The sequence below is a fragment of the Delphinapterus leucas genome, chromosome 16 (assembly GCF_059928025.1).
Source record: "Delphinapterus leucas isolate spDelLeu-1000000601 "Yukka" chromosome 16, BTC_Dleu_Yukka2, whole genome shotgun sequence".
In the NCBI taxonomy this organism is placed as follows: Eukaryota; Metazoa; Chordata; class Mammalia; order Artiodactyla; family Monodontidae; genus Delphinapterus; species Delphinapterus leucas.
Window position 1 is genome coordinate 61,322,736 of NC_143144.1, and position 26,720 is coordinate 61,349,455.

General features: G+C 41.6%; 2 protein-coding genes across 3 annotated transcripts in view; one reads left to right on the top strand and one right to left on the bottom strand.

Moving 5' to 3' along the window:
- ARL3 (ARF like GTPase 3) overlaps positions 1–26,720 on the bottom strand; it is a 32,341-nt gene that overhangs the window by 3,194 nt on the left and 2,427 nt on the right. Inside the window, exons 2-5 of the mRNA XM_022568914.3 lie at positions 22,311–22,454; positions 17,965–18,081; positions 8,359–8,409; positions 6,456–6,641 (exon numbers count right to left, since the gene is read on the bottom strand). Of these exons, the coding sequence (XP_022424622.1) occupies positions 6,456–6,641; positions 8,359–8,409; positions 17,965–18,081; positions 22,311–22,454 (498 nt within the window). The remainder of the gene's footprint in view (positions 1–6,455; positions 6,642–8,358; positions 8,410–17,964; positions 18,082–22,310; positions 22,455–26,720) is intronic.
- The window catches only part of SFXN2 (sideroflexin 2), a 50,472-nt gene continuing 23,752 nt past the window's right edge, over positions 1–26,720 (top strand). For both annotated transcript variants that reach the window (XM_022568893.2, XM_022568895.2), the window contains exon 1: positions 1–26,720. This exon is cut by the window's right edge. The gene's annotated coding sequence lies outside the window, so the exon portion shown is untranslated.

The window sequence follows — 26,720 nt, forward strand, 5'->3', positions numbered from 1 at the left end:
TTTTAAAAACAGATGACTGGGGCTTCCGTGGTGGCACGGTGGTTAAGAATCCGCCTGCCAATGTAGGGGACACGGGTTTGAGCCCTGGTCCGGGAAGATCCCACATGCTGCAGAGCAACTAAGGCCATTCGCCACAACTACTGAGCCTGTGCTCTAGAGCCCACGAGTCACAACTACTGAAGCCCGCACACCTAGAGCCTGTGCTCCACAACAAGAGAAGCCACTGCAGTGAGAAGCCTGCGCACCACAACCAAGAGTAGACCCCGCTCGCCGCAACTAGAGAAAGCCCGCGCGCAGCAACGAAGACCCAATGCAGCCAAAAATAAATAAATAAATTAAAAAAACCCCAAAAAACAGATGACTGAGAAAAGGTGATCATTTACTTGAAGTAGGTTACTGCTCTGCCTCCAAAGAAGGAAATGAACTCATAGGTTCGTTTAATGGTTGAACCTTTATTGTCAAAAACTGGTTTGACCAAATTTCTGCGTACTGGATCTTCCTCACAGTGCTGACAACCTTATGGCATAAGTAGTCCTCCCTTTCGTCCTCCACCGCACCTCCCCTGGCCAACCTCGCTGAAACTGAATTTAAATTGATTAGCTTCAATTCAATACCAGAGACTAAGGAGAGACACTGAACCTCAAATACTGAGCTTTGTTTGGCCTTCGGGAGAGGAAATACATTTTACCATGTCATGATATTATTCCCTAACTGCTGGGAAAAATATAAGATGGCCCCTAACCATATGGGTGAAAACCTACTGATCACAGATCTCTCCGTTTCGGGATTAAAGGCATGATGCCCTTTCTATGGGAAGAGTGGTCTCCGACTGCACTCCTCTTTTTTCTTTAACATCTTTACTGGAGTATAATTGCTTTACATGGTGTGTTAGTTTCTGCTGTATAACAAAGTGAATCAGCTATACGTATACATATATCCCCATATGTCCTCCCTCTTGCGTCTCCCTCCCTCTCTCCCTATCCCACCCCTCTAGGTGGTCACAAAGCACGAGCTGATCTCCCTGTGCTATGTGGCTGCTTCCCACTAGCTATGTATTTTACATTTGGTAGTGTATATATGTCCATGCCACTCTCTCACTTCGTCCCAGCTTACCCTTATCCCTCCCCACGTCCTCAAGTCCATTCTCTACATCTGTGTCTTTATTCCTGTCCTGCCCCTAGGTCCTTCAGAACAATTTTATTTTTTTTTTAGATTCCATATATATATGTTAGCATACGGTATTTGTTTTTCTCTTTCTGACTTAACTTCACTCTGTATGACAGACTCTAGGTCCATCCACCTCAATGCACTTCTCTTAATTTGATATCTCTGCAATGCATCCATCACTGTTTGATGGTTGGAACTGAGCAGTGGCAGCCATGGTTGGGTGGGCCTGGTTTTTAATGCCATGAGGACTATACGGTCACATCAGTAATTGCTTTAAGACGACGGAACTCAGACCCTTGCTGAGCAATGCAGCCTATCCCATTGTGCCACTGGGCCCCCAGGGTCAAGGAGCAGCTGGAAGCAGCATACATAAAATATTGCTTGCTATTAATACTTTTTCTGGTGACAAAGGGCACTGCACCAGAGAGGTAGCAGAATCGCATGTCCCAAGCTTGCTTCCTTAGTCTACAGAGAGATCTGAAAATTTAAAAATAAACCTGAGGTCTGACTTGCAGATAAGCAGTTCCATACACACTGGGAGTTGAAAATAACTGATTCAGGCCTAGAAAGAGGCTGTAAATGTCCTTTAAAAAATATATTGAAATTCTGTTGGCATATTAAGGGAAAGGTCCCCTGGATCAAGGAAAAAGAAACAAAAACAAGAACCTGGGCTAGTGAATGTTTACTGTTCACCTGCAAGGCGCTCTGAAGGACAGCTCACACGTCAGGGCTCAGACTGCTAGAGGCCCTTTCTGTGTAGGTGAGACCTCTGTGAGCCGGATCATGGCTCCTGCTTGGTGAAGGAAGACAAGGAATGTGGAAGCGATATGAAAAGAAGGGATGAGCATGAGGTAGGGGCATGGAGAGCAATACCCAGGAGAACCTTCTGCTAGCTCAAAGCTACTGGTGTAGGCATGTCTCTGTTATGACTAAGGTTAGAGACCAGGTTGAAACTGCTGATCTCTGCTTTGAAAAGAAATTCCAATGCAGTATAATTTTAATTAAACACACACACACACACAAAATGTTCTAGGGAGGAAATGTCTTTAAGCACCTGAAACTACAACAGCCAAGGAAAGCTGTGGTTTGGGGTTCACATTCAGGTCTGCAGGTGGAAGAGGGATTGATTTCTCTATATCTTTCTCTGGCTCTAAGCCAGATCTTTGTTCACTATTTTCCAGACACCCAGGGAAAAGAAGAGAAGAGTCCCAGGCTAGATGTTGTGCACTAGGAGAGGCCCTAGCAACCCTGGCCTAGCCCCAGCGTGCAGCGGGAGGCCGCTCCATGTCTGCAAGGCAGTCTGCCTGCAGGGGCTGCAGGTTTTCCCTCCCAAACATTGTTTAGTTTCTCCTCTTTCTGCCTTCATCTACTTGACATAACTGGGTCTCCTCTGATCACTCCTCTGGACTATGGGGCTCTCCATAGCCCAGAGTTTCCAAGATTGATGTTCTCCTTCAGCTTTTAGTGCCGTTTACCTATGCTCTGCTCTTGATAGTTTCCCATGAAAACTTGCTTTAATAACATGATGGGCTGCCTCCTCACCGCCATTAGTCAGGCAAAGAAAGACCTGTTCCAAACTCTTTTGAAGCCCTCAAAAGCCAATTTCCACACCCAGAGCAAGGGATTGCCTGTCCTTGTAAAGACTGCATGTATTTGCCATCAGAATATCAGGCAGAACAAGAGCGTGAAATCCACCCCAGGAATCACTAACTTCCATAATGTCAAATCATATGTTTAAGCTACTTGGCTAAGGAGAAGTGATCTCCCTGCCCGACTACTCCAGAGGGCATAGCTCCCCACCTAGTGGATCTGTTCCCTTGACTCACCCACTGGATGGGTTATTTATCAGTAGAGGACATGTCTCTCAAATGCATTTTGATTAAACCCAATGTAAATAGAGACACTGTTTGTAAACATCTGAAACAGGAACAGAAATTCCAGGTCTTTTTTTTTAACCTTTGTACGTTTTCTTTCAGGGTCATTAGGGCTGTGGTGCCAGATACTTGACCCACTTCACATCTGATCATTTTAGCAGCTCTGCCCATTACTGACCAGCTTTCAGCGGGTAGTGGGTGGGGAGGGTGGAATGGGAGGATGAAATAGGAATTTAGGGAATTTCAGGAAATTTTTACACAGAATCTCTGAAAGTGACATTTTTCTAGTGAAGTCTTTCATTTTTAAGAATAGTTAAAGCCTTAATTAACAAGAATCTTTAAAAGGCCTGCTCCTGAACTAAGCAATGCAGAGAAAGAATTCCACCTAAGTGACTCTTTTTAAAATGAAAACCAAGAAACTGGCTGAGTGGGCAAGAGCTTAGGTCAAAGGTATTACCTGAGAGGGACATGGTCAATCAGTGCCTCACAATGAAAAGTGTTTCCACGACCTTTCTCCAGTCCTCAAAGGTTACCATTAAAGGACAACAGACAGCAGACTCCCTTCTTAATTAACATTTTTATTAAATAACCCGTTTCAAATAATGGTTAAATTCTCTAAATTTATATCATTCTATTAACCATAATCTAATCTCATTAACCTTGAAATCCCAGTCTTAACTACCCAATTCTATACACCATGGTACTATCTACTAAACTAATTAAGTGACCTTCAAACTATTTCTTCTCCATACAAAACCATGACTTTTCTTGCTCACATTTCTTTACTGGATCTCTCATGATATCATTTCCTGTGAACCTGGTTGCTGAGGTCCCTGATCTGGGAAGAACTTTCTAACAAGATCAAACCATACAGGACTGTCTCACTTGATTCCTGCCTGCCCCCACCCTCTGTCTGTCTGGTAGCTCACAGCCTCTTTTTTGGCCCAAAGATCCTGTGATTTAAAGGGAACTTCATTTCTATGGCAGCTCAACAGCTGGCAACAAGGAGTCTGTCCTTGTCATCTCTGCCTGGCCGAGCGGGAGGGGTGCGGACTGGAAAGACAATGACCAGAGCTCCCTCCCAACTCCACACTCCTCTGAGGAAGCACCCTTGACTTGAATGCCATTCCTCTAAAAAGATGACCCTAGTCCCTCCTTTTTATATCCCTAAGGCTGGCTGAAGAAACTAGAGCCTCACTGTTAATTCCAGCTTTGCTTTTTCTTCCTTTTGACACTCTGGCCACGAGTGAAAAAAGATAATAGAGCTGTCAATTCCTACTTTCTTAGGAGTATGCACACAGAATGCATTTCTTTTCTTTTTTTTTTTTAATGATTTAATTTGCTTTTTTTTTTTTTAATCTTTTGGCTGTGCCACGTGGCATGTGGGACCCTAGTTCCCCGACCAGGGATTGAACCAGCACCCCCTGCATTGGAAGCGCAGAGTCCCAACCACTGGACCGCCAGGGAAGTCCCTGCATTTATTTTCTTAAGGCCCCACCTTTAGAGTCCCCAAACTCAAGATGTTCTCTATTTTCTATATTTGGGTTCTAAACCATTTAGAGAGGCAGAGTCCTCTTGCTGAAGTGGGTTGTACAAACACAAGAAAGCTACTCTCTTTTCCTGGGCCTCAGCCTCACCAAAATAACCTGAGGCCTCATGAGTACCATCTTTGGCACAACTGAGGGAAATACCTTAGGCAGAACTTGATTTTTGTTTAAAAGTGAGAAGCTAAATAAAATGATCAGAGTTTACCTACTCAAAAACATTCTGGGTTGTAGCATACTTGTTGGACCAGCTGAAAATCGCCCAGTTAATTCAAAACCTGATAAGATATACATAATCGCATAAATGATTGCAATTTTATAGAGGAGACCTGAGAAGAATAAAACTATTAATGGTAGTTAGTTTCTTTCTTGAGTGGGATTAGAGGAAATGAAAGAACTTTTTAGTTTTTAATTTTATGTATTATTTTGATATGATTAAAATGAGAATATATTGCTTTATAACCACATTCTAGGAAAGAAAAAAGGAAATAGATGAGACTTAACACCTGCCCCCTCCGTAAACCTACACCTCACAGAGACTCGCAGGGCCCCAGCTTCCCTTTTGGGGACACAGCCGAGGTAATCTCTGGCTGCTTGGGAGCCTGCACGACACACACACACGCACCAAGAGCTTCTGACGGGCAGGTATCAAGGAGTCTGGAGCAGGGGCGCTTGTTCCGTGCTGACTGGTCTGCCCTCAGATCAGAGGCCAAGCACAGAAGGGGCTCCTTGTGTAACAAAGAGGGAAAAACCAGGCAGCAAACAGTTGGAACAGGTGAGATAATTCTAGGAAGTGATTATTTGCTTGAGATAAAAGTGGTCAGGCAGTTTTAAGACAAATCAGTATCAAATGTCTGAGAGAGGGGGAGAAGAGTATTAGAAGGGAAATGGAAAGAGGCTGCCGGACAATGATGGAGAATCAAATCTTGGGCTCATCCCCCAACACACCAAGTTCACAGAAAAGCAAACTGGTCATGCCACCAGAGACACGTGTCCTACGGCAATGAGGGGAGATGCCATTTTTCTAGATGCTGTTGATCCCCCAAAGCATCCTAGAGCAGTGCTGTCTGGTTCTCACAGCACTGGGTCACCTCCCTGGCAGGTACACCAGATGTTGAAAATGAGGCGTGTAGAGCACGCTGGGGGCTTCAGAATCAAGAAGTGGTCGTAGGGGGCTGACCCCAAGGGTCAACTGGTTTGAGGCTGCTTGGTAGGAAACATCAGAGCTGAAACTGTTGATCATTCTTTGAGCCTTTCAGGTGTCTGGATTACAATCGTTTTCTGCCCTAAATTAAGATCAAATGAGGGGGAGCTGCTCTTCAGTACACAGTTCCTCAGTGTAAAGCCTAAGGCTTTCGGTCGGCAGAAGCTTCTCCATGGGAAACCAACCTGAAGTAGCATGAAACAGGCCCCAACCCTGACAGCAGTGGAGACAGCCAACAGAAAAGACAAAACACTTCTAGGATAACTAGTGTGTTGTTGATGGCTCTGTTACCTTGGGAGTACAAGTATTTAGCATCCGTAATACAAGACGCAACACAAAACCCCCAACCCAATCACCAAAGAACCCTAGAGTCGGAAAGCATTTTTGAATTCTTCCATTCCGAACCTCCTCCCCAGTGGGGTAGCTTGTCACTCGTCGGGGGTGGTTTATCTGTGGCTTTCTTGGAACAGTTAATGATATGGGATTGGTTGCTAAGTAGAAAAGAATCAAACTCCTCCAGGCCTTTCACATCCTGGAATGGTTCATCTGCCCATCAAAGGCTATTTGTTTCATATCTTTTTCTATCTAGATCCGCCCAACCAATGAGACAGGCTACCTCGGCTGGCTGCCGTGTTGCCAGGTGACCGAGCCCTCCAGTAACCTCACCTGAACGCCCTCTCCCGTGAGAGCTGAGCAAGACTGGATCTGCCAGACTCGGTCGCGGATGGTGTGCAGGTTCAGTCCTTCTGCGATTTCAGAGGCAGGGGCTGCTGTGAGTAGGTCCTGCTTATTAGCAAAGATGAGCACGGGCACACAACTCAGCTTTTCTTCTTCCAGTAATTCAGCTAGTTCCTGGATCATTTTGGGAATATATGGGGAGGGGAGGATGAAATCTATGATATTTAACCATGCATTTCTAATCAGAAATAAATAAGTTAAGCTGATCAACTAGCAACTTTCAAGGGCAGTGGTTCTCAAACTTAAGCTTGTGGAAGAATCCCCTGGCAAATTCCCGGGCCTGCCCCAGAGATGCTGACTTTGGAAAGTCTAAGCCAGGGTCCAGGGATTTGCATTTTTAACAAGTTCCCCAGGTGGTTCTTTTATAGGGGATTCATAAATCGTACTTTGAGAAATACTGTTCGAGGGAGAACACAAATTGTGGTTAGACATTTTAAACTTGCCCAAACGTTACTATCTGCAAGTAACTTCCAACGCAGAGATTCGCATACGTGTATACGTGCGTATATATACGTGTATACGTGCGTATATATACGTGTATACGTGCGTATATATACGTGTATACGTGCGTATATATACGTGTATACGTGCGTATATATATGTATATACGTGCGTATATATACGTATATACGTGCATATATGTATACGTGCATATACATATGTATTTTAAAATTTGAACTAAAAATGACAATTGCTTTAGAGACTATTATTCTGTTTCATCAATCTCTGTCTCCAAAACATGCATGCATGTGCATTACACTTCCTTAAACCCACATCCTAAAGTAACTGCATTAGTCCATCTGGCAAGGTCTCTAATTTTTCGGTTATTGTTTGGGATCTAAACTGTATGTTGATTCTGCCTGCAACAAGTACAGGAGAAGGTATGTACTTAGCGAAATGCCAGGATCCACCTCTTCCCCACTCAACCCACATTTTAGCTACTTAAGACACTTGGGCTGTCAAAGAGAACTGGATGGTTCAAGAGGCAGATCTCCATCTGACACCCTTCACTTCCAAACTCATGTTTAACATTGCTTCACTTGAGTGAAGTCTAGAAATCATCAAGGTATAGAAGGGAGAGGGGCTGTCTCCAGGAGTCTGGAGAGTTCTCAAACTAATTTCCAGGGAAAAGGAACTTAAACATGGGGACTGCTACCTTTGGAAGGCCACGTGCAGTAGTTCAGGACACAGGCCAAGGACTCCGCAATAAAATGTAAAGGTGCTTCTCCAAAGAGGTCCACGATACTACTCACTTCTTATCAGTGCACTCAGTCTGGGTAAAATGGTCTATGCCCACTGCTTCTCTATTTAAAATTGCATACACAGATTGCACTGTGTAATCATGTTGACATGCACTCTGCATCTGAAGTCATATTTGGGTTCAAAGTATACCTATCTCTTCGCTTGGCAAGAAGAGCAGCTTAGTCTTGGCTTGCACATTTCTTCCCATACCTTCTAATTTGTCCAAGTTACCCTTGGATCAATTAAGTTGGTATTGAAAAATGTACACAGAAATGATAAGTGAATTGTTCCTCAGGTTCATTTCTATGTGGCCTGGGAAGAGCTTTTGGGCATGGTGGTAAGTTCCATTTGCTTATACCTTATTTATTTAATTTGATTAAAACTAAAAGGCTTTAAACGAAAAATTGTTTAAAGAATTCTCAACTAATTTCTTTTTAGGCAAGTGGTATTTTGCCTGCTTGCCAGAATGACTGTTTTGTTTAAACTGCACAGGTTAAACAAAAATACTTCCCCCACTCTTATACATTTACAAAGTAGATTAATGAATACCCAATTATTCGGGAAGTATCTCAACAGAACAATTTTTTACCTGACCCGTCTCTTCAAATCTTTTTCTGTCTGCGCTGTCAATTACATATATCTGTAAAGTAAAAGGAGAAGGCTACTTCAATAAGCAAATATAGAAAAAGACAGGGCAACTTCTAGGGAAGGAGCAGATGACTCCCAATGAGCAGATTTTCACATTAGCACAGCATCCTGAAACTGAGGTGGTAATTCTTATCTACGGATGCAAAATAAACTAATTCATTAATTAAATGGAGAGGCCCAGAAAATACCTCCAGCAAAGCTCCAAAGTAGGAAGTCAGGAGAGCCAAGCAGGATAAAAACAGATATAGTTAACAGGCATTCACTGAGCATTCTTACTAGATTTACCCTATTAATCCTCGTTATCACTCCGTGAGTTAGATTTCATTTTTATCCCATTTTATACATAAATAAACATAAGCCCGAAGAAGTTAAGTAATTTACCCAAGTTACGTTTGGTACATGACAAAATGGGGATTCAAACTCAGGCATGCCTGACAGTAAAGTCCCTAGTTGCTCTTAAGCACTCTGCTATACTGTGTCCCAAATTGTCGGGAAGGGATAGTGTTTTGAGGCATTTACAAATCCTATAGACCTCGAACATCATCATTCTGAAAGTACCATTTTCAGTATTAACTGTATGCTGTCTTCAGGTGCTGGGAGGTTAAGATCAAGTACTGGAAATAGCAGGGGCATAGGCTTTGCCAGAGTAAGAGAAGTTTTGAGATTTACCGTAAATTACAAATCCCAAGCTTTCTTTCCCATCACTGAATTTTATTTACTGTATAAATAACATCCTATAACAATGATAAGGGAAATTAGATAAGACCAAAGAAGAAAGAATAATCACCTATAGTTCCAGAACCCAAGCACATTAATTATTTTCATTTCCTATGAAAGTTCCCTTCTAATTCTTCTTCATATGTTAATTTAAAAAGAAAATCTGAGGACTTCCCTGGTGGCACAGTGGTTAAGAATCCGCCTGCCAGTGCGGGGGACATGGGTTTGAGCCCTGGTCTGGGAAGATCCCACATGCTACAGAGCAACTAAGCCCGTGCGCCACAACTACTGAGCCTGTGCTCTAGAGCCCACGTGCCACAACTACTGAAGCCTGCGAGCCTAGAGCCTGTGCTCCGCAACAAGAGAAGCCACCGCAATGAGAGGCCCACGCACTGCAACGGAGAGCGGCCCCAGCTCGCCGCAACCAGAGAAAGCCCATGTAGAGCAATGAATACCCAATGCAGCCAAAAATAAATAAGTAAATTAAAAAAAAAAAAAAAGAAAACCAGAGATATCATTTTGTAGTCATTTAAATGTTCTCCCAGTTGCTAATCTTAAAAATTATCAAAATTTCAAATTTTCTTTAAAGAAATTAGAATTGTTATTAAACTAACGGTACAATGGAAACGCTCTTTTAAAAGAACATATCATTGAAAAACAACAGTGAAAAACAATCTTGAATTCCCACCTTTACGTGCCTTAAAATTCTGTTCTACTCTGAAAACTTGCTCTCTTTTGAAAGGAAAAAAACCCCAACAATGAAAATTCCTTTGCTTAAGTTAATGCACTCTCATTTAGAGTCACTAGTGCTGGGACTTCCCTGGAGGTCCAGTGGTTAAGACTCGGCGCTTCCTCGGCCCGGGGCAGGGGGCAGGGGGCACGTGTTCGATCCCTGGTCGGGAACTAAGATACCGCATGCCACGCAGCACGGCCAAAAATAAATAAATAAATAAATTTAGAGTCACTAGTGCTAAATATTATACCAGGGACCACCTCACCTGTGTTTCCTTCATGGAGAATCATAGGAGAAAGGATGGATGTGTTTGGTCTCAGTATTTTTTTGTGTTATTGTTAATATTACTCTGACTCAATGTCAATGCACACCACAGAGGCACAAAATTCGATACTGTCTGATAAGTCAGAACATGGTGGTAGCTTAGTTTTCCACTGGTGGGTCTCACATTATATAGTAGCAGGCATAGTATAAATACAGATGTAGAAAGAAGGAATGCAGTGGAAAAGTGAACCTGAATACAAAGGACGGGATTAGAACTATTTGGTAGTCTATAGTGGATTAAGATGATCTTCACTCAGGCAAGAGTGGGAGATGATGTGAGGGAGGGGAGAAGGGTCAGGTGATCCCTGGGAGGGTATTCTGGGCTCAGATTACAAAGCAGGAAAAAATGTGCTTGAGAACAAAGGGTATGAGCGAGAAGGTAAATGTAGAGGAGGCTGAGACAAGGCTGAGAATACAATTAAAGATAAAGTTAATGGGAATTGCCTGGCAGTCCAATGGTTAGGACTCGGCACTTTCACTGCCGGGTCCCGGGTTCAATCCCTGGTCGGGGAACTAGGATCCCATAAGCTGCGTGGCGCAGCCAAAAAGAAAAAGAAAAGAAAAAGATACAGTTAAGAAATTGGTGTTTGATATGATGAAAAATAAACAGTTGGGAGAGAATAATTAGGAATGGAAAGATAGTTTGAATAGTAGACAAGAAAGATGATGATTGAAATACCAAAGAATCCAGAGGCTGAAAGTCAGTAAGAAAGTTTTAACTTTTACTTTAATTACTTGCTAAATGACTTGCTACTTATTGCTTTGACATTAAATTTCACAAGGAACATTTTCATTAAAAGAGTCAAAAGGGGGCTTTTCCTAAACTGCACATAAATTCTTCCTATCATTTAGTATTTTTCTCACATAACTTTTATAGAATTTGAAAATTATTGTAAAATAATTCCAGGAGGAAGGCTATAAAACAACTGCCCCATTTATTAAAAGGGCCAAGTGAAAAAGTCCTAAGCACAAACCAGTCTCTGGTGATCCCACAAATCTGTTTTTCTATAGTGGCACACGATTCTCCTGGTTACCCCCTCCCCAGCGCTGCCCAGTTTCTTCCTGCAAGTATCTGTTTGCTTGCGGTCAATAGCTAAGGATAAGGATAGCCTCTTTTTCTTCCTTTCTTTTTCTTGTTAATAACATAAGTGTTAATCTAGCCATGCAAAAACCATTTGTTTAACTTTAATTTTTTAAAATTAATTTTTATTGGAGTACAGTTGCTTTACCATGTTGTGTTAGTTTCTACTGTACAGGAAAGTGAATCAGCTATACGTATACATATATCCCCTCTTTTTTTGGATTTCCTTCCCATTTAGGTCACCACAGAGCACTGAGTTCCCTGAGCTACAGAGTAGGTTCTCATTAGGTATCTATTTTATACATAGTATCAATAGTGTATATATGTCAATCCCAATCTCCCAATTCATCCCACCCCTGCCCCTTCCCCCCTTGGTGTAACTTTTTATTTTATATTGGAGTATAGTTGATGAACAGTGTTGTGTTAGTTTCAGGTGTACAGCAAAGTGATTCAGTTATACATATACATGTATCTATTTGTTTTCAAATTCTTTTCCCATTTACGTTGCTACATAATACTGAGCAAGAAAAAGAATCCAAAAACAGATTATCAAATAAAAAATACTCAGAAAGTATTAAAGAAAGTTAAATATAGTGCTTTTGACTGGTCTTAAAACACTATGGATCTTCAAAAATTAAGTTTCATAAACCTATTCTAAAATAAACTTATAATCCATGGCACTCAGAATGAGAATGATGCTTTAAGCAGAGCCAATTCACACCTTCATTGGCAACTGCTTGGAAATTTTTATTTGGTTGTGGGAGGAAGACCTAGAGAAAAAGACTTTTTCTGGATGGAAGTTCAGCCAATTTTGGATTATCCGGAGACTGATTATCCACCATGTGAATAGAAGGCTCTTTGTTTCTCCTCTTGCTTCTGGTCCTCCTCCCTCCTGCTGCCACCTTTTGGCCATTTTATTGCTCTTAAGTATTTCTGCACCAGAGGGGTAGACGGAGACAGAAGAGATGACACTAAAAAGTGTGGCTTTTTATTGATAGCTTGAGCAAAAGTCTTAAGAGGAAGGTGAAACTGACAAATAAGTTTTCTGGATGACCTGTTTTCAGTTATTTGTGCTCTAGTAGTACTGATGCTCAAGTGTGAGTGATATTATGGAGATAATATAAGAGATGGTTGGTTGAGCTTTATCTCACTTGATGTCCTTTGGATATGGAAATGATGGCAAATTACCTTAAATTATGTTGTGTTTAAACACAAAACTAATAATGATAAAGTAAATGGAGTTTGGTATTAATATTAATATATACCTTGAAAAAAATGATGTGTTTTTATCTATCAAAAGGCTGTTATTTCCTGGCACAAGAGAAATGGAAGACATCCTATCCCCTCCCTTCTATCATATCTCAGGATTAATTTCTTAGTCACTTCCCCCAAATTAATAAAGCTGAAGTCATGTTCTCAATGTCATCATCCCTGAGAATAACTGCGCTTTTAGGAGTTGCTCTGATTCTTTCAAACCTCTATAGAAACATATAATTTAAAGTGGGGGTTGGTACTCTTTCTGTAAGGGGTCAGGTAGTAAATATTTTAGGTTTTGTGGCCCATACAATCTCTTTCACAGCTATTGAACTTTGCTGCTGTAGTGCAAAAGCAACCATAAAAAAATACATAAACAAATGGACGTGGCTGTGTTCCAACAGAACTTTATTTACGGACACTGAAATTTGAATTTCATATAATTTTCATGTGTCATGAAATTTTATTCTTCTTTTGATTTTTTGTTCAACCATTTAAAAATGTCAAAACCATTCTTAGCTCACGAGACACAATAACAGGAGGCAGGCTGGATCAGTTTGTCGACACCTGCTCTAAAGCAAGACTGTATTTTGGCACCCTAGAGAGAACTGAAAAGAATTAACCAGGCAACGAAATGCATCAAGCCTCAACCCTGCTCTTCTAGGCAGCGTGGAGTCTAGTGTAATAAGTCTTTTCAACCAACAGTGGAAGACTATTAAATACAGACAAACAAACTAATGTAACCCATCCACCACTGTCACTCCAAGCTGCTACAAAACGGGCAGATAGGGCTAAAAGCCCCAAGGCCTTAGAATCTAACCCTGGGGACTCAGCTGCTCCTCAAGACTTGTTTAATCTCGAATAGCATTGGAAAATGACAAAAGGTTTGACTCAATCCAAAATACTGTCTGATACTGGCAGCATAATACAGCTGGAGAAAGCTCCTCCAGGGTTACTGTGAACTTATTTTTGCTGGATTGTCCAATAATTCCTAGGTGCTCTCAGCTAATGGGAAGTGTGGAATCCAGGGTCATATTACAACTACCTTGCAGTCTACCCTCAAGATGTTAGAGCTTATGATTTAAAATTACCCTGATCTGTAGACCAGAAAGTTTCTGAGACCTCCTCATGGAGCCTTAAGGCATTAATGTCCTTATATACAGCTCTTTTGAAAGGAATTTATTTATTTATTTATTGTGGCTGTGCTGGGACTTAGTTGTGGCACTCGGGATCTTCATTGTGGCATGCGGGATCTTTTTTAGTTGCGGCATGTGGACTTCTTAGTTGTGGCATGCGAACTCTTAGCTGCGGCACACATGTGGGATCTAGTTCACAGACCAGGGATTGAACCCGGGCCCCCTGCATTGGAAGTGTGGAGTCTTACCCACTGGACCACCAGGGAAGTCCCTATACAGCCCTTATTTGGACATTTCTTTCAAAGTACCTAATCCAGTAGATGAACAGATAGAACTGTGATTTCTCTCAATTGCCTGCTTTTTCCCAACTCTTGCCTCAAAAAGTAAAGGAGAATCTATAGCCTTTTCTTCCCCCAGTTTTATTGTGATATAATTGACATACAGCACTGTTTAAGGTGTATAGCATAATGATTTGGCTTGACTCTATAGGTTTTGTATATTAGCCTTATAGACTGCAAATTTGCTGTAATCACTTATTAGTTCCAGGACTTTCCTTGTTGATTTTTGGGATTTGAAAGACTTTTTTTTTTTTTCCAGTACACGGGCCTCTCACTGCTGTGGCCTCTCCCATTGAGGTGCACAGGCTCCGGACGTGCAGGCTCAGCGGCCATGGCTCACGGGCCTAGCCGCTCCGCAGCATGTGGGATCTTCCCGGACCGGGGCACGAACCCGTGTCCCCTACATCGGCAGGCGGACCCTCAACCACTGTGCCACCAGGGAAGCCCTTGAAAGACTTTTAATGTTCAGTTTTTCTAACACGTAGTTTCATACAATTTAGAGACTCATCTCTACATTTCAAGGATTCGTGAGTGAAACAATATGATGGCTTGGACTTGCTTTAAAATACTTAAAAAAAAAAAAAAGTAGTGGTAGGGGAGATTAAACAAGATTGCCAAAGCTGAAATTAAGGAAGCCAGATGATGGGTAGGTATCTAGGGTTTCGTTACACTATTTTTTTGACCTCTACATAAATTTGAAAATTTCTAAAATTATATTTCAAAACCAGACACATTATTTGAGATTATAGAAGAAATTTCTGCATTAAAGGGAAAATTTTTCTTTTTTCCCAACATTTCTCTTCTGTTCTCCTAGAAGGTATATAATACATTTTGGAAGAATAACTGGTTGAATAGATGGATAAATGGATGGATGGATGTGTCTCATCTTTTTGTTCTCATCCATTTAAACCTTCAACCTGGCACAAGGAACATACTGGCACTTACCTTCACCATGGGCCAGAAACATTATGAGCCCTTGTGACGGCCATCTCGGTACCTCACGTGTGTTTATGGATTTGATGATAGTACAATTTTATATTTTGGTAATTATTCCCCATTTAAGACTCATGATAAATAAATTCACTACTTCTCATAAACCCTCTGTGAAGTAGATGTCCCACCCAGTTCATAAAATTAATAAGCCTCTGGACTTGACCACAATGATACAGAATCATAGAACCTTAGAGTTGGAAGAGAATTTAGAAGTTATAGAACTCCACATTCTACCTAATGTTGGAATCCATCTATAACAATTACCCATTTCATTTATTTGGTACTTTCTAAGCACTGGGGATACAACAGTTAAAAAAAAAAAAAAAGAAAAGAAAAGTTCCTGTATTCATGTAGCTTACATTACAGTGGAGGAGAAAGGTAATAAATAAAAATATGTCTGAGGTGAGGGACTACACCATGAGACTATTTAAGAAAAAAGAATTCTAGCATTGTAAATAGTGATGACAAAGGACCGGAGGTGGGAGCATGCCTGTGTTCCAGGAATGGCAAGGAGGCCAGTGTAGCTGGCACCAGGTGAGAAGTGCTTGGGAGAGGAGTCAGCAGGTAGGGGGCTTCGTGGACCACCATAAGAACCTCGGCTTTAACTCTGAGCTGGGAAGCTTATGTTTTAATAGGATCAATATAGCTATAGTGTTGAGGAGAGACTTGAGGGAGGCAAGGCAGAAGTTAGGAGGCTAGTTAGAATGACACTGCAATAATCAATGCACGGGGTCTTCCCTGGTGGCGCAGTGCTTAAGAATCCACCTGCCAATGCAGGGACACGGGTTCAAGCCCTGGTCCGGGAAGATCCCACATGCCGTGGAGCAACTAAGCCCGTGCGCCACAACTGCTGAGCCTGCGCTCTAGAGCCTGCAAACCACAACCACTGAGCCCGCATGCCACAACTACTGAAGCCTGTGCGCCTAGAGTCCGTGCTCCGCAACAAGAGAAGCCACCGCAATGAGAAGCCCGTGTAGCCCCCTCTCGCTGCAACTAGAGAAAGCCCATGCGCAGCAATGAAGACCCAATGCAGCCAAATAAATAAATAAAAACAATAAATAAATTAAAAAAAAATCAGTGCACGGTAGCAGGGGCGATGGAGAGAAGTGGGCAGATTCTAGAAATATTTTGAAAGTAGAATTGACAGGATTGGCTGACGGGGAAGATGTGGGGGGTGAAAAGGAGCCCAGGGTGAGTCCAGTGCTTCTGGATGAAGGGGACTGTCATTCGCCGAGAAGACTGGAGGAGAAGATGTGGGCAGGGGTGGGTGAAGATAGGAATTCGGTTTTGGACATGTTGAGGTTGAGGGGACTTACTAGCCACTGGTGTTCAGGTGTCAAATAGGCAGCTGGCTGTATATGAAACTGAGTTCCAGGTTGGAGATAACAGTTTGGGATTCACCGGCATGTAGGTGGTGATTAACGCCTTGAAATTGGATGAGGTCATCTAAGCAGCGACTTAGAGAAGAAAGGCACAGGCCTGAACTCTGGGGCACTCCAACATTTGGAGGTTGGGAGATAAGAAAAAATAGCAATGGAGATTGAGGAGGAGTAGCCAGTGAGACAGGAGGAAAACCAAGATAGAATGGAATTCTGGAAGCCAAGGAAAGACAATGTTTCAAGGACAGCACGACCAACTCTGTTAAATGTGCTGACAGGTCAAGTGAGATGAGTAATGAAACCTGAACATGGGACTCGGCACTGTGGATTCTCACTGTGGATTCTCGGTGAGACTGAATGGAGGGTTCCAAGTGCCTGCGGGCAGAGGAAGTGAAGACAGAGAACACAGAAAATTCTTTTAAGGAGTTGTAAAGAGAGGCTGAGGAATGGGACAGTATCTAGAGGAGGATGTACAGGAAGCCAAGAGTTCTTTGTTTTAAACAAGAGCAACTACAGGATGTGTGCATGCTGATAGGAGCGAGCAGGTAGAAAGAGACACCTAGGAAGCAGCAGCAGACAGGGAAGCTGTCTGAGATGCAAGGTGAGTTCTACTGGCAACAAAGATATCGACGTGTTTTTGCAGCTTACTGTCTATGGTCATTTAAAGTAAATTCAAACTTTCAGTTAGAGGTTAACGGAGATATTATGCAACATTTTTCCCTATCCAAGTTCATGAAAGGCCCTGGTTTTATGGTACGACCATGAGTGAGTGGCTGAGGTGGGGCGGATGGCAAGCTCGCTGGAGGGGAGGTGAAGGAGCTGAGAGGCTGAGGGATTGGAGAAATCATGCACCTGGAGAGTAAAATCTCCAAGAATCCTAAAACAGTAGTCCTAGAGAACTTGGCAGTGAGCTGGGAGCTCAAGTCTCAGCCTCTGCCTGCGTGAATGCTGCCTGAGCCAGGAATCCCAGGGCAGAAGGAATCCCAGAAGCCTGAGGCGGCTTCTTCTACTTCTGGACAGTTACGATTATAGGAAACTTCTTCCTTATTCTGAGTTAAACCCTAATACTCCCCAAACTGCTCCTTGCTTGGTCCTCTAGAACTATTCACAATGAAGCCAATCTCTCAGACTTAAGATAGGTCCTGAAGCAACTAGAGACAGTTCCAAGCATTTTCTCTTTCAGGAAGGACATCGTCAGGTCTTTCAACCATTCCTCATACATCATGGTTTCCAGGACCTTCACTATCTTGGTTGCTCTCTTTGGGATATACCTGATTCGTTGATTTCCTGGGGTTGATGGAGTCAATGGCACAATCTCCTGACTTCTCTTCTGCTGTTCAAATCACTACGGTAATTAATAAATACTTTATATGCCAAGGTGGGTTTGGGTACAACATTGTTACTGAGCAACAGGAAAACATCTTATATGAATTACACAAAGCTCCACAATCTGTCTGCTAGCCCTAAATTCATAGTGATGGAGAGCAATGTTACGGCAATGGAATTATTGACAAGAAAGACAATTATAGTGTAAATGTTAGTAAGACAGGGGAGAAGAGATTATGAATTGATGCATCAGAAGGAGTACTTACGAGAATATCAGTGTTTTCAAAATAATTCCTCCAGTATGGTCTGATTTTCCTCTGTCCACCAATGTCCCATACATTCAGTTTAAAACCTTGTGATTGTACACTTTTGATGTTAAAACCCTGAAACAAAAAATATCAAGTTTTACTAGGCTTTGAGATCAATTTCTGACAAAGTTACATTTACCAGCTATGTTATTTATTAATTTTGAGGTACTCTGCCAGATGTGACACAGATGATACTGAAAACGGTTTGCTCTGATAGGGAACAAAAATGTATTTACACGTGCTTCTGTCACTCAGGTTGGGGTCAGTGTTGATGACGTCATGCTGAGTGCACACATACAGGGAACTGCTGAGGATGACCTGGTATGAGAACGGCTCTGGTAATCAACACAGACCCCCACCCACCCCGTGAGTCCTCAGCATGGTGAAATTTAACAGGACATTACATGTAACTAACAAAAAAACAAAGCTGAATCTGCAGACTCAACACAACAGAACAAATGTTAAGTTTAAAAAGAGGCAAGGGGCTTCCCTGGTGGCGCAGTGGTTAAGAATCCGCCTGACAATGCAGGGGACCCGGGTTCGAGCCCTGGTCCGGGAAGATCCCACATGCCGCAGAGCAACTAAGCCCATTCGCCACAACTACTGAGCCTGTGCTCTAGAGCCCAGAGTCACAACTACTGAAGCCCACGTGCCTTGAGCCTGTGCTCCGCAACAAGAGAAGCCACTGCAATGAGAAGCCCGCGCACCACAACAAAGAGTAGGCCCCGCTCGCCACAACTAGAGAAGGCCCTCGTGCAGCAATGAAGACCCAATGCAGCCAAAAAAAAAAGAGGCAAGAGCTACAATCTGGAAGACTGGATTCTTTAAGAGCAGCTCAAAATGAAAGAAATTGCCTCATATGCATTGATCAAGAAAAGGAAGGACCTGAACTTAGGACACTAAGGGGGAGGCTGGTTTGAAACTGGAGTAGCACCCCTCATACAGGTGGTGATGAAAACAAACAAGTGGGCATTTGAAACTGTTCTTTAATAGGTATCTCTGATGAACTTGAAAAGAAAAGTATTCATTTTCAGGACAGTGACTCAAGGTGGAACTTCGGGGACGGTAAAGCCCATCAGGGGCAGGAAGAAGGGTGAGCTGGGGGTTCATGTGCAGAGAAACAAATTAACAAGACCTTTGGGGTTCGAAGAGAAGGCATTTTGTGAGCAAGATTTAAAAAAGAATCTTCTTGCAAGAGTGACATAATGAAATCAGGATTTGAAAAATCCCATCAACAGCCTGCTCCCACAGAAGTGACATTTCATCCAGAATCGCTGGAGTTAAGTGGGTCTGGGGATGCCTCCATGAACATTTGCTTCTTCTGGCAGCTCCCCAGCACTACTGCCTCACACAGAAGGAGAAGGCACAGGGCAACGGTACGGGAACACTGCCACCCAATTTCCACTGAGGACAGTCACTAGAGGACAACAGGGGATGATGCTTACTACTGCTCCTCTAAAATGCCAATGACTGAATAAATTAGAAGTTTTAGAACTCCTAAGGGAAGTGGCTTAAGCTTATTGTAAAAGCGCACTTCATTCTGACTCATTCACAAAACCCCTTTTATGCGTTTAAAAATTCTACACTTAACTACAGTAGTAAATGTCAGACCCAGCAACAACAAATCCTTTCTAGGATGAGGGAATAAATAAGTGTAAATCCGAGAATTTGACCATATGTGTCAGCTGCCTTAAAAGTCTGTAAGTCACCAGACCCAACAAATCTACTAAGAAATTATTCTAAGGAAATAATAATGAATGTGTGCAAACATTTAGAGATGTGTACTGTATAAGTATTTACATACAGAACAACGTAGAAATATGTTCAAGATACGTTATTAAGTGGAAAAGATGATACAAAACAGTATACTCTGTATGAGCCATTTTTACTTTCTATTTTAAATATACCCACCATATATGGGCAAAGAAAAAAACTTGAAAGGATACATTCTCAAATGTTAACAGTGGTTATGTCTGACTGGGCATTATAGGTGATTTCTAGTTTCTCAATTTTACCTATTTATACGTTCTAAGTTTACTACAATGAGCATCTATCACTTTTTCTAATATAAAACAAAAACACAATAAAAGTGTGTTTTTAAAGACTAAATACGAAACCTTGACATAATAACAGAGTCACCTACAACATAACAAACAGAGCCTGAAAGTTAGAATTGGAGCTTTGGTTCCATAACTAGGATTTCATTTCCCTGCTCACAGTGTGGACGTCCTCATTTTAGTGGTGCTCTTGAGAGAGACAGCCTCTCACTAATATGAAAAAAAACCCCTAGCCCTTCTTTTTCTGGCAGAAATCCTGACACACTAATATGTGTTTTCAGCCCTTCTAGGCTAGACTACTGTAATTTGTTCCTCCTCAGGCCATACATTAAATTTGTTCAGAAGCTGTAAAATTGCTCATTTGGTAGCAGTTGAAATGACTTTTCTGCAAAGAGCTGCGAATCAGTAAGACTCGCTGGCCGTGAAGTACACACACCAGCACAGCCATTCAAACCCGACACCAAGTTCTTATCACAGGACAGTGACAGAAAATGGTAAATAACTCTGGTTTTGCTAAAACCTCTAATGCTCAAACACTTAAAAAGTAAGACCAACAGGGCTGCCCCTAGTTAGGAAACCCAAAGGCCTGGCCAAAGGTCAAGCTCTCTCAGGATTTCCTGCAGGGAAGGAGGCCTAACCCACTAGAGTTCTTCCAGGCAGGACTTGTCTCCAACATCCATGCTGAGAGCACCACCGTCCTTGTGCTTTGCTTGCTTAGCCCTACGAAAGAGGAGGGTTGATGAGGCTGGATTTAAAAATACAGGTAGGGCTTCCCTGGTGGTGCAGTGGTTAAGAATCCGCCTGCCAATGCAGGGGACATGGGTTGAAGCCCTGGTCCAGGAAGATCCCACATGCCGCAGAGCAACTAAGCCTGTGCGCCACAACTACTGAGCCTGTGCTCTAGAGTCCACAAGCCACAACTACTGAACCTGTGTGCCACAACTACTGAAGCCTACGCGCCTAGAGCCCATGCTCCACAACAAGAGAAGCCACGGCAATGAGAAGCCTGTGCACCTCAACGAAGAGTAGCCCCTGCTCGCTGCAACTAGAGAAAGCCTGCGCGCAGCAACAAAGACCCAACACAGCCAAAAATAAATAAATTTTTAAAAAAAAAAATAAAAATACAGGTACAGATAATTAGGCTTCCCTGGTGGCGCAGTGGTTGAGAGTCCGCTTGCCGATGCAGGGGACACGGGTTCGTGCCCGAGTCGGGGAAGATCCCACATGCCGCGGAGCAGCTGGGCCTGTGAGCCATGGCCGCTGAGCCTGCGCGTCCGGAGCCTGTGCTCCGCAACGGGAGAGGCCACAACAGTGACAGGCCCGCGTACAGAAAAAAAAAAAAAAAAAAAAAAAAAAAATACAGGTAATTGTTTTTTTATTTAAAAAATTGAGGGACTTCCCTGGCAGTTCAGTGGTTAGGACTCCACGCTTCCACTGCAGGGGGCACAGGTTCCATCCCTGGTTGGGGAACTGAGATCCCGCATGCATGCCGTGTGGTGAGGGCCCCCAACCCCCGTCAGCCCCCACCCAAAAAAATCTAAAAAGTTGAGGGAGTCCCCTGGTGGCCTAGTGGTTAGGATTCTGGACTTTCACTGCTATGGCCCCAGTTCAATCCCTGGTCAGGGAACTGAGATCCTGCAAGCCACATGGTGTGGCCAAAAAAAAAAAAAAAAAAAGACATATATTTGTATTTATTAAGTCTGAAAAATACACACTAAAAGTGGTTTTTCTCACAGTACTGTTTTTTTTTCCTTTATGCTCTCTCTGTATTTTTCTACATGTATTAATTTCAAAATCAGAGAAGATAAAGCTATTTCTAAAAAGGAATTACTTAGATCAGAGGGAAGTGATTGTATGTTGCTATGTATAGACATATAAATTTATATTATTTCTTTTTAAAAATTATTGTAAAATATACGTAACATAAAATTTACCTTTTTAACCATTTTTAAGTGTGCAGCTCAGTGGCATTAAGTACATTCACTCTTGTGCAACCATCACCGCCATCCATCCAGCCCCTGGGTAACCACTGTTCTCTCTCCTGTCTCTATGAATTTGACAACTCTAAGTATCTCACATAAATGGAATCTCTTGATATATTTTGAAATCTGAGATTATTTTAAAATTGTATACACTTTTCTCAGTAACAAAACTTACAAATGGACAAAACTCTCCCATTTTGTCTTTCATATTGCTATTACCATCTTCCATGTGTCACACAAGCATCGGGGGCAAGGCAGTGCTCACCTGTGTAGGTGTGATGTGGCTGATGTCTTCAGATGCCAGCTGCTTCAGAAGAGTGGTCTTACCAGCATTATCCAAGCCCAGGAGAAGGATTCTCACCTCCTGGTCTGGTGCACTTTTCAATTTGCGCAAAATTGAGAGTAAGCCCTTGAACAACCATGAAGAAGAGAGATTACTTTGGAGGCACTGACTTTGATATTACTGGGTATCAGAATGCCTTCTCCTCCTTGAAAAAAGTTCTTGGTTGTGGAGAGCTTATAGTACTACTTTCCACTTTAATGTCATTTATTCCATTTGCTTATAAGTTTTGGCAGAAATACTTTAGTAAATTCAGCAACTTAATAAATAGCCTGGCTTATTCCTGCTCCTTCTATTAATACAGCTTAGCAGTCACCCCAAATCTCCTGGAAGTATGTACTACTAACCAACTCCCATTCCTGAAGCCCTTTATATATATATATATACCAGAGCACCCTACCAGAGCACCCATCATATCTGACTGTAGGGAACTGATTTTTGTATTTTTCTCCTTTATACTAGGGTGAAGTTTCTTGTGCGTAAGGACTATAGATAGCTTCCATCTCCCACAATGCCTGGCGCTTATTAGACACTATATGATAGCTGCTGAAATAAACAGAATTACCCACCCGAGTTAATGTAAGATTTTAAGGTACTAAGGTACTATTCAAAAGGTTGTAGAAAATTGTACTTGGGCTCTCTTTTTAAGACTTTATTTTAGTTCTTGTTTAAGACTCCATCATTCAAAATACTCTATCATCTTCTAACTTTCACATGACCCTTACAGTATAGCTGCACGGTATAGATTATCTATGTTTTTCAGATGAAGAATCTAATACAACAGAGAAATTAGGGAATTGAAAGGTCATTCTGGAAGCAAAAAACATTAAAGTTTAACCAGGGTATTTTTGACTAGTAATCTAATATTTCCGTTTCTTGTTGTTATTATTCTTTTAATGGATGGAAGTAAGCCATGCTGCTTTTTAGCTAAGAACATAAGAAAAATCTTACAAGATAGTTATTTGTTCTGTCTTGCGGCTGACAATCATTTTCCAATGAGGCATGGTTACATCAAGAATCAAAGAATCCCAGAATTTAAAGGGCATATAATCTAATCTCCTAGCCCAAGTGGAAATTCCTTCAAACTGAGTCTTAAAATTATATAAAATGGTTATGTTTTTTATCCGCATCGCACCAGGAAATAACTCAAACCAGTCCGTTCACTAAGATCAAATGATAATTCTGTGAAATAATTTTCAAGAGTTGAGACAATGATATGTAAATATACATAATTATAAGAATTCCCTTCTGCTTCAGAGGCCCTTTGTTTACCCCTTTTAGTACTGTATTCACACTGACCACTTTAACCTCTCTATGCCTCAATTTCTGTCAGCAATAAAGTGTAACGTTTAGTTTAAGACAGACAAATTCTATTCCAAAAGATTTGGAGAAGAGAGAATGAATAGATTTGAAACAAACAAACAAAAAAAGATTAAGCAAGTCTTTTTTTTTATGGCATATTTTTTCTTTTGTTTTTTATCTTCTCCAGCCTTGAATTATTTGACACCATTCCTTTTTAAAACTCTGTTTATGAGCAATCTCCCTGGCTTCTATTAGCTACATTGCAATCACTCATTTATAATACCACCTTTCAGAACAGTTAAAATTAGAATTCTGAGCTCCTTAGGGGACTGGTGATATAAAAAGGCTAAGAACAGGCAAAACACATTGTACTACTCCTCCTGGGTTCCTGATTAGATGTCCTCATTATCCTTTCCAATAAAATTCTAAAACAACTGGAATTTATCACATTTGTACATTAAACAATGGTACAGGTAAAGAAAGTTCTTCTCATGCATCATTTACTAGTGTAGACATTGTGAAAGAATCTGTTTTCTGTAAAATATTTTCATTTATTTCAAAATAAATGTTTTAGGTTTTTCCTCATGTGTCTCTTTCAAAAAAAATCAGTATATACAAATACCGCTTTCTGCAGGCTGAGAGCTTTTACACACTCATTATATTTGAAATTGAATGATTTAAAAAACGTAATTTCTATTTGTCTTAAAAGGAGAAAAGCAAAACACAGATGAGAAAGAAAACATTCTAACTACAACTAAACTTTATAAACCTAATAGTATAAAAAAATAATACTTCTACATTTCCAATGAGCAATTTTCCTCATCAGGAAACAATAACTTCACATGTTGCACCTTTAAATGAAATTACAGAGAAATGGGAAGTTCAGCTAATATTTTCTTCCAGAGAAATAACAAATGGCATCTCAAGCATGGTCTAGGCAAGACAAATGCAAATACGGTACAGCATCATATTAACCCAACTCCTGAGGAGAGGGGATCACAGGATTATTAGCGTTTGCTAAATAGGGAAGAGGATATTTATAGATATCAGGGTTCTGCCTGAAAGGTACAAAGTAAGCTGATTTAACAGGCTGGACAAAAGAGCAGAATAAGTCTACTCTATGCTTCTATCCATATATGTCTATAGTTAATGTCAAACGAAGGGAGACAGCCATTAGAAGTTAATTTTATTATGGGGCTGAGTTTTGCAGTATAAATACAAGGAAATGAATTTTAGTGTATTTTTGGTCAAAACATCCATTCATTCATTCATTTATATTAAACACCCATAATATGCTCCAAGTACAATGGTGAGCAAAACAGACATGATCTCTATATAGGATGTGTACTCCTATGACATTAAATAGAGGCAATTTAAGAAACAAGAACTTTAGTTAATTGTGCATCGTGCGTTATCAGCATGCATGCATACAAGTTATCTGCACCCTGGTGGACAGAAGTGGTCTGACTCAGCCACAAAACATTTAAACAAACTTTTCTATAGGCAAATCATGACTAGACATGCTGTTGACTATGGACATTTTATCTGCCTCAAAATCAGCTTAAACTCAACTACCAGCAGAGGCATGGTGCACTGACCTAAAATGATACAAACTAGGTCATTCAAAGAAACTAGGGTGTTGGAGAGGGAGAGAGAAATATGTTGGTATATGGAAAATATATGTGACTGGGAGGAGCAGCTAAAATTTAAGTATTAAAGGGCTTCCCTGGTGGCACAGTGGTTGAGAGTCCGCCTGCCGATGCAGGGGACACGGGTTCGTGCCCCGGTCCGGGAAGATCCCACATGCCGCGGAGCGGCTGGGCCCGTGAGCCATGGCCACTGAGCCTGCGCGTCCAGAGCCTGTGCTCCGCAACGGGAGAGGCCACAACAGTGAGAGGCCCGCGTACCGCAAAAAAAAAAAAAAAAAAAAAAAGTATTAAAATTAGTAAACCAGCTGTCAGGTACATGCACTCCCCATACCTAGCTTAAATGGAACTGACTTCAATTTACTTTTACCTCACCAAAAAAAACTGGTGCTGCCCAGTGAGATGTTATTAATTTCCAGGAATTCATATAGCTGTGTGTGTGTGTGTGTGTGTGTGTATGTTTACAGTTCAAGAAATCCACAAGAGAATCCTTTATTCTGTATGCAATGAATGGTCCATCCGAAAAGAAAAAAACTTTCTAAGATGTTGTTTTTCCATTTCTTGTTCAGAACATCATTTTTATACCTCTGCATTTCTTACTATTCAAAGCCAAGTCACGTGAGGTACAGGGAAGCCGCTGATTGATTTAAAGTTGGGTCATATGACCTGAGGAGGGGGTGCTAAAAACTGCTTTTTTATCTCTGGCTCAGAATATCATATTTATAGCTTGGTTTTTCTTATGATTTAGAAAACTTGAGTTGTCTCTCCTTGGAATCAGCAGGAGAAAAATACAGTATTTCAGGTTAATTCTTTCTTCTTTTTTTTTTTACCTGCCTATTCGTATGGCTTTTTTTTTTTTTTTTTTGTGGTGCGCGGGCCTCTCACTGTTGTGGCCTCTCCCGTTGCGGAGCACAGGCTCTGGACGCGCAGGCTCAGTGGCCATGGCTCACGGGCCCAGCCGCTCCGCGGCATGTGGGATCTTCCCGGACCGGGGCACGAACCCGTGTCCCCTGCATCGGCAGGCGGACTCTCAACCACTGTGCCACCAGGGAAGCCCCTCGTATAGCTTTGATAGGGAGAACCTCACCCAAATTTTGTCTTCTTTCTCCTTATATCTCTACTAAATAGATACAATGTTTCCTGAGGAACAAAATACGGGCACCTCCTCAGGAAGAGTGGGTTCACACTTCATCAGAGTCCTAATGAAAAGAACATTATGGGCTTTAGAGTTTCATAGACTTTTATTCAACTTCCCTATGTGTAACCTCCGGCACAGTTCCATCTAGAAAATGGGAACAGTATTTATATCTCAAGGAAAATGCTATGAAGATTAAGTGAGATGATGTATGTAAAGCATGCACATAGGGGGCACTCAAAACAGTAGTTG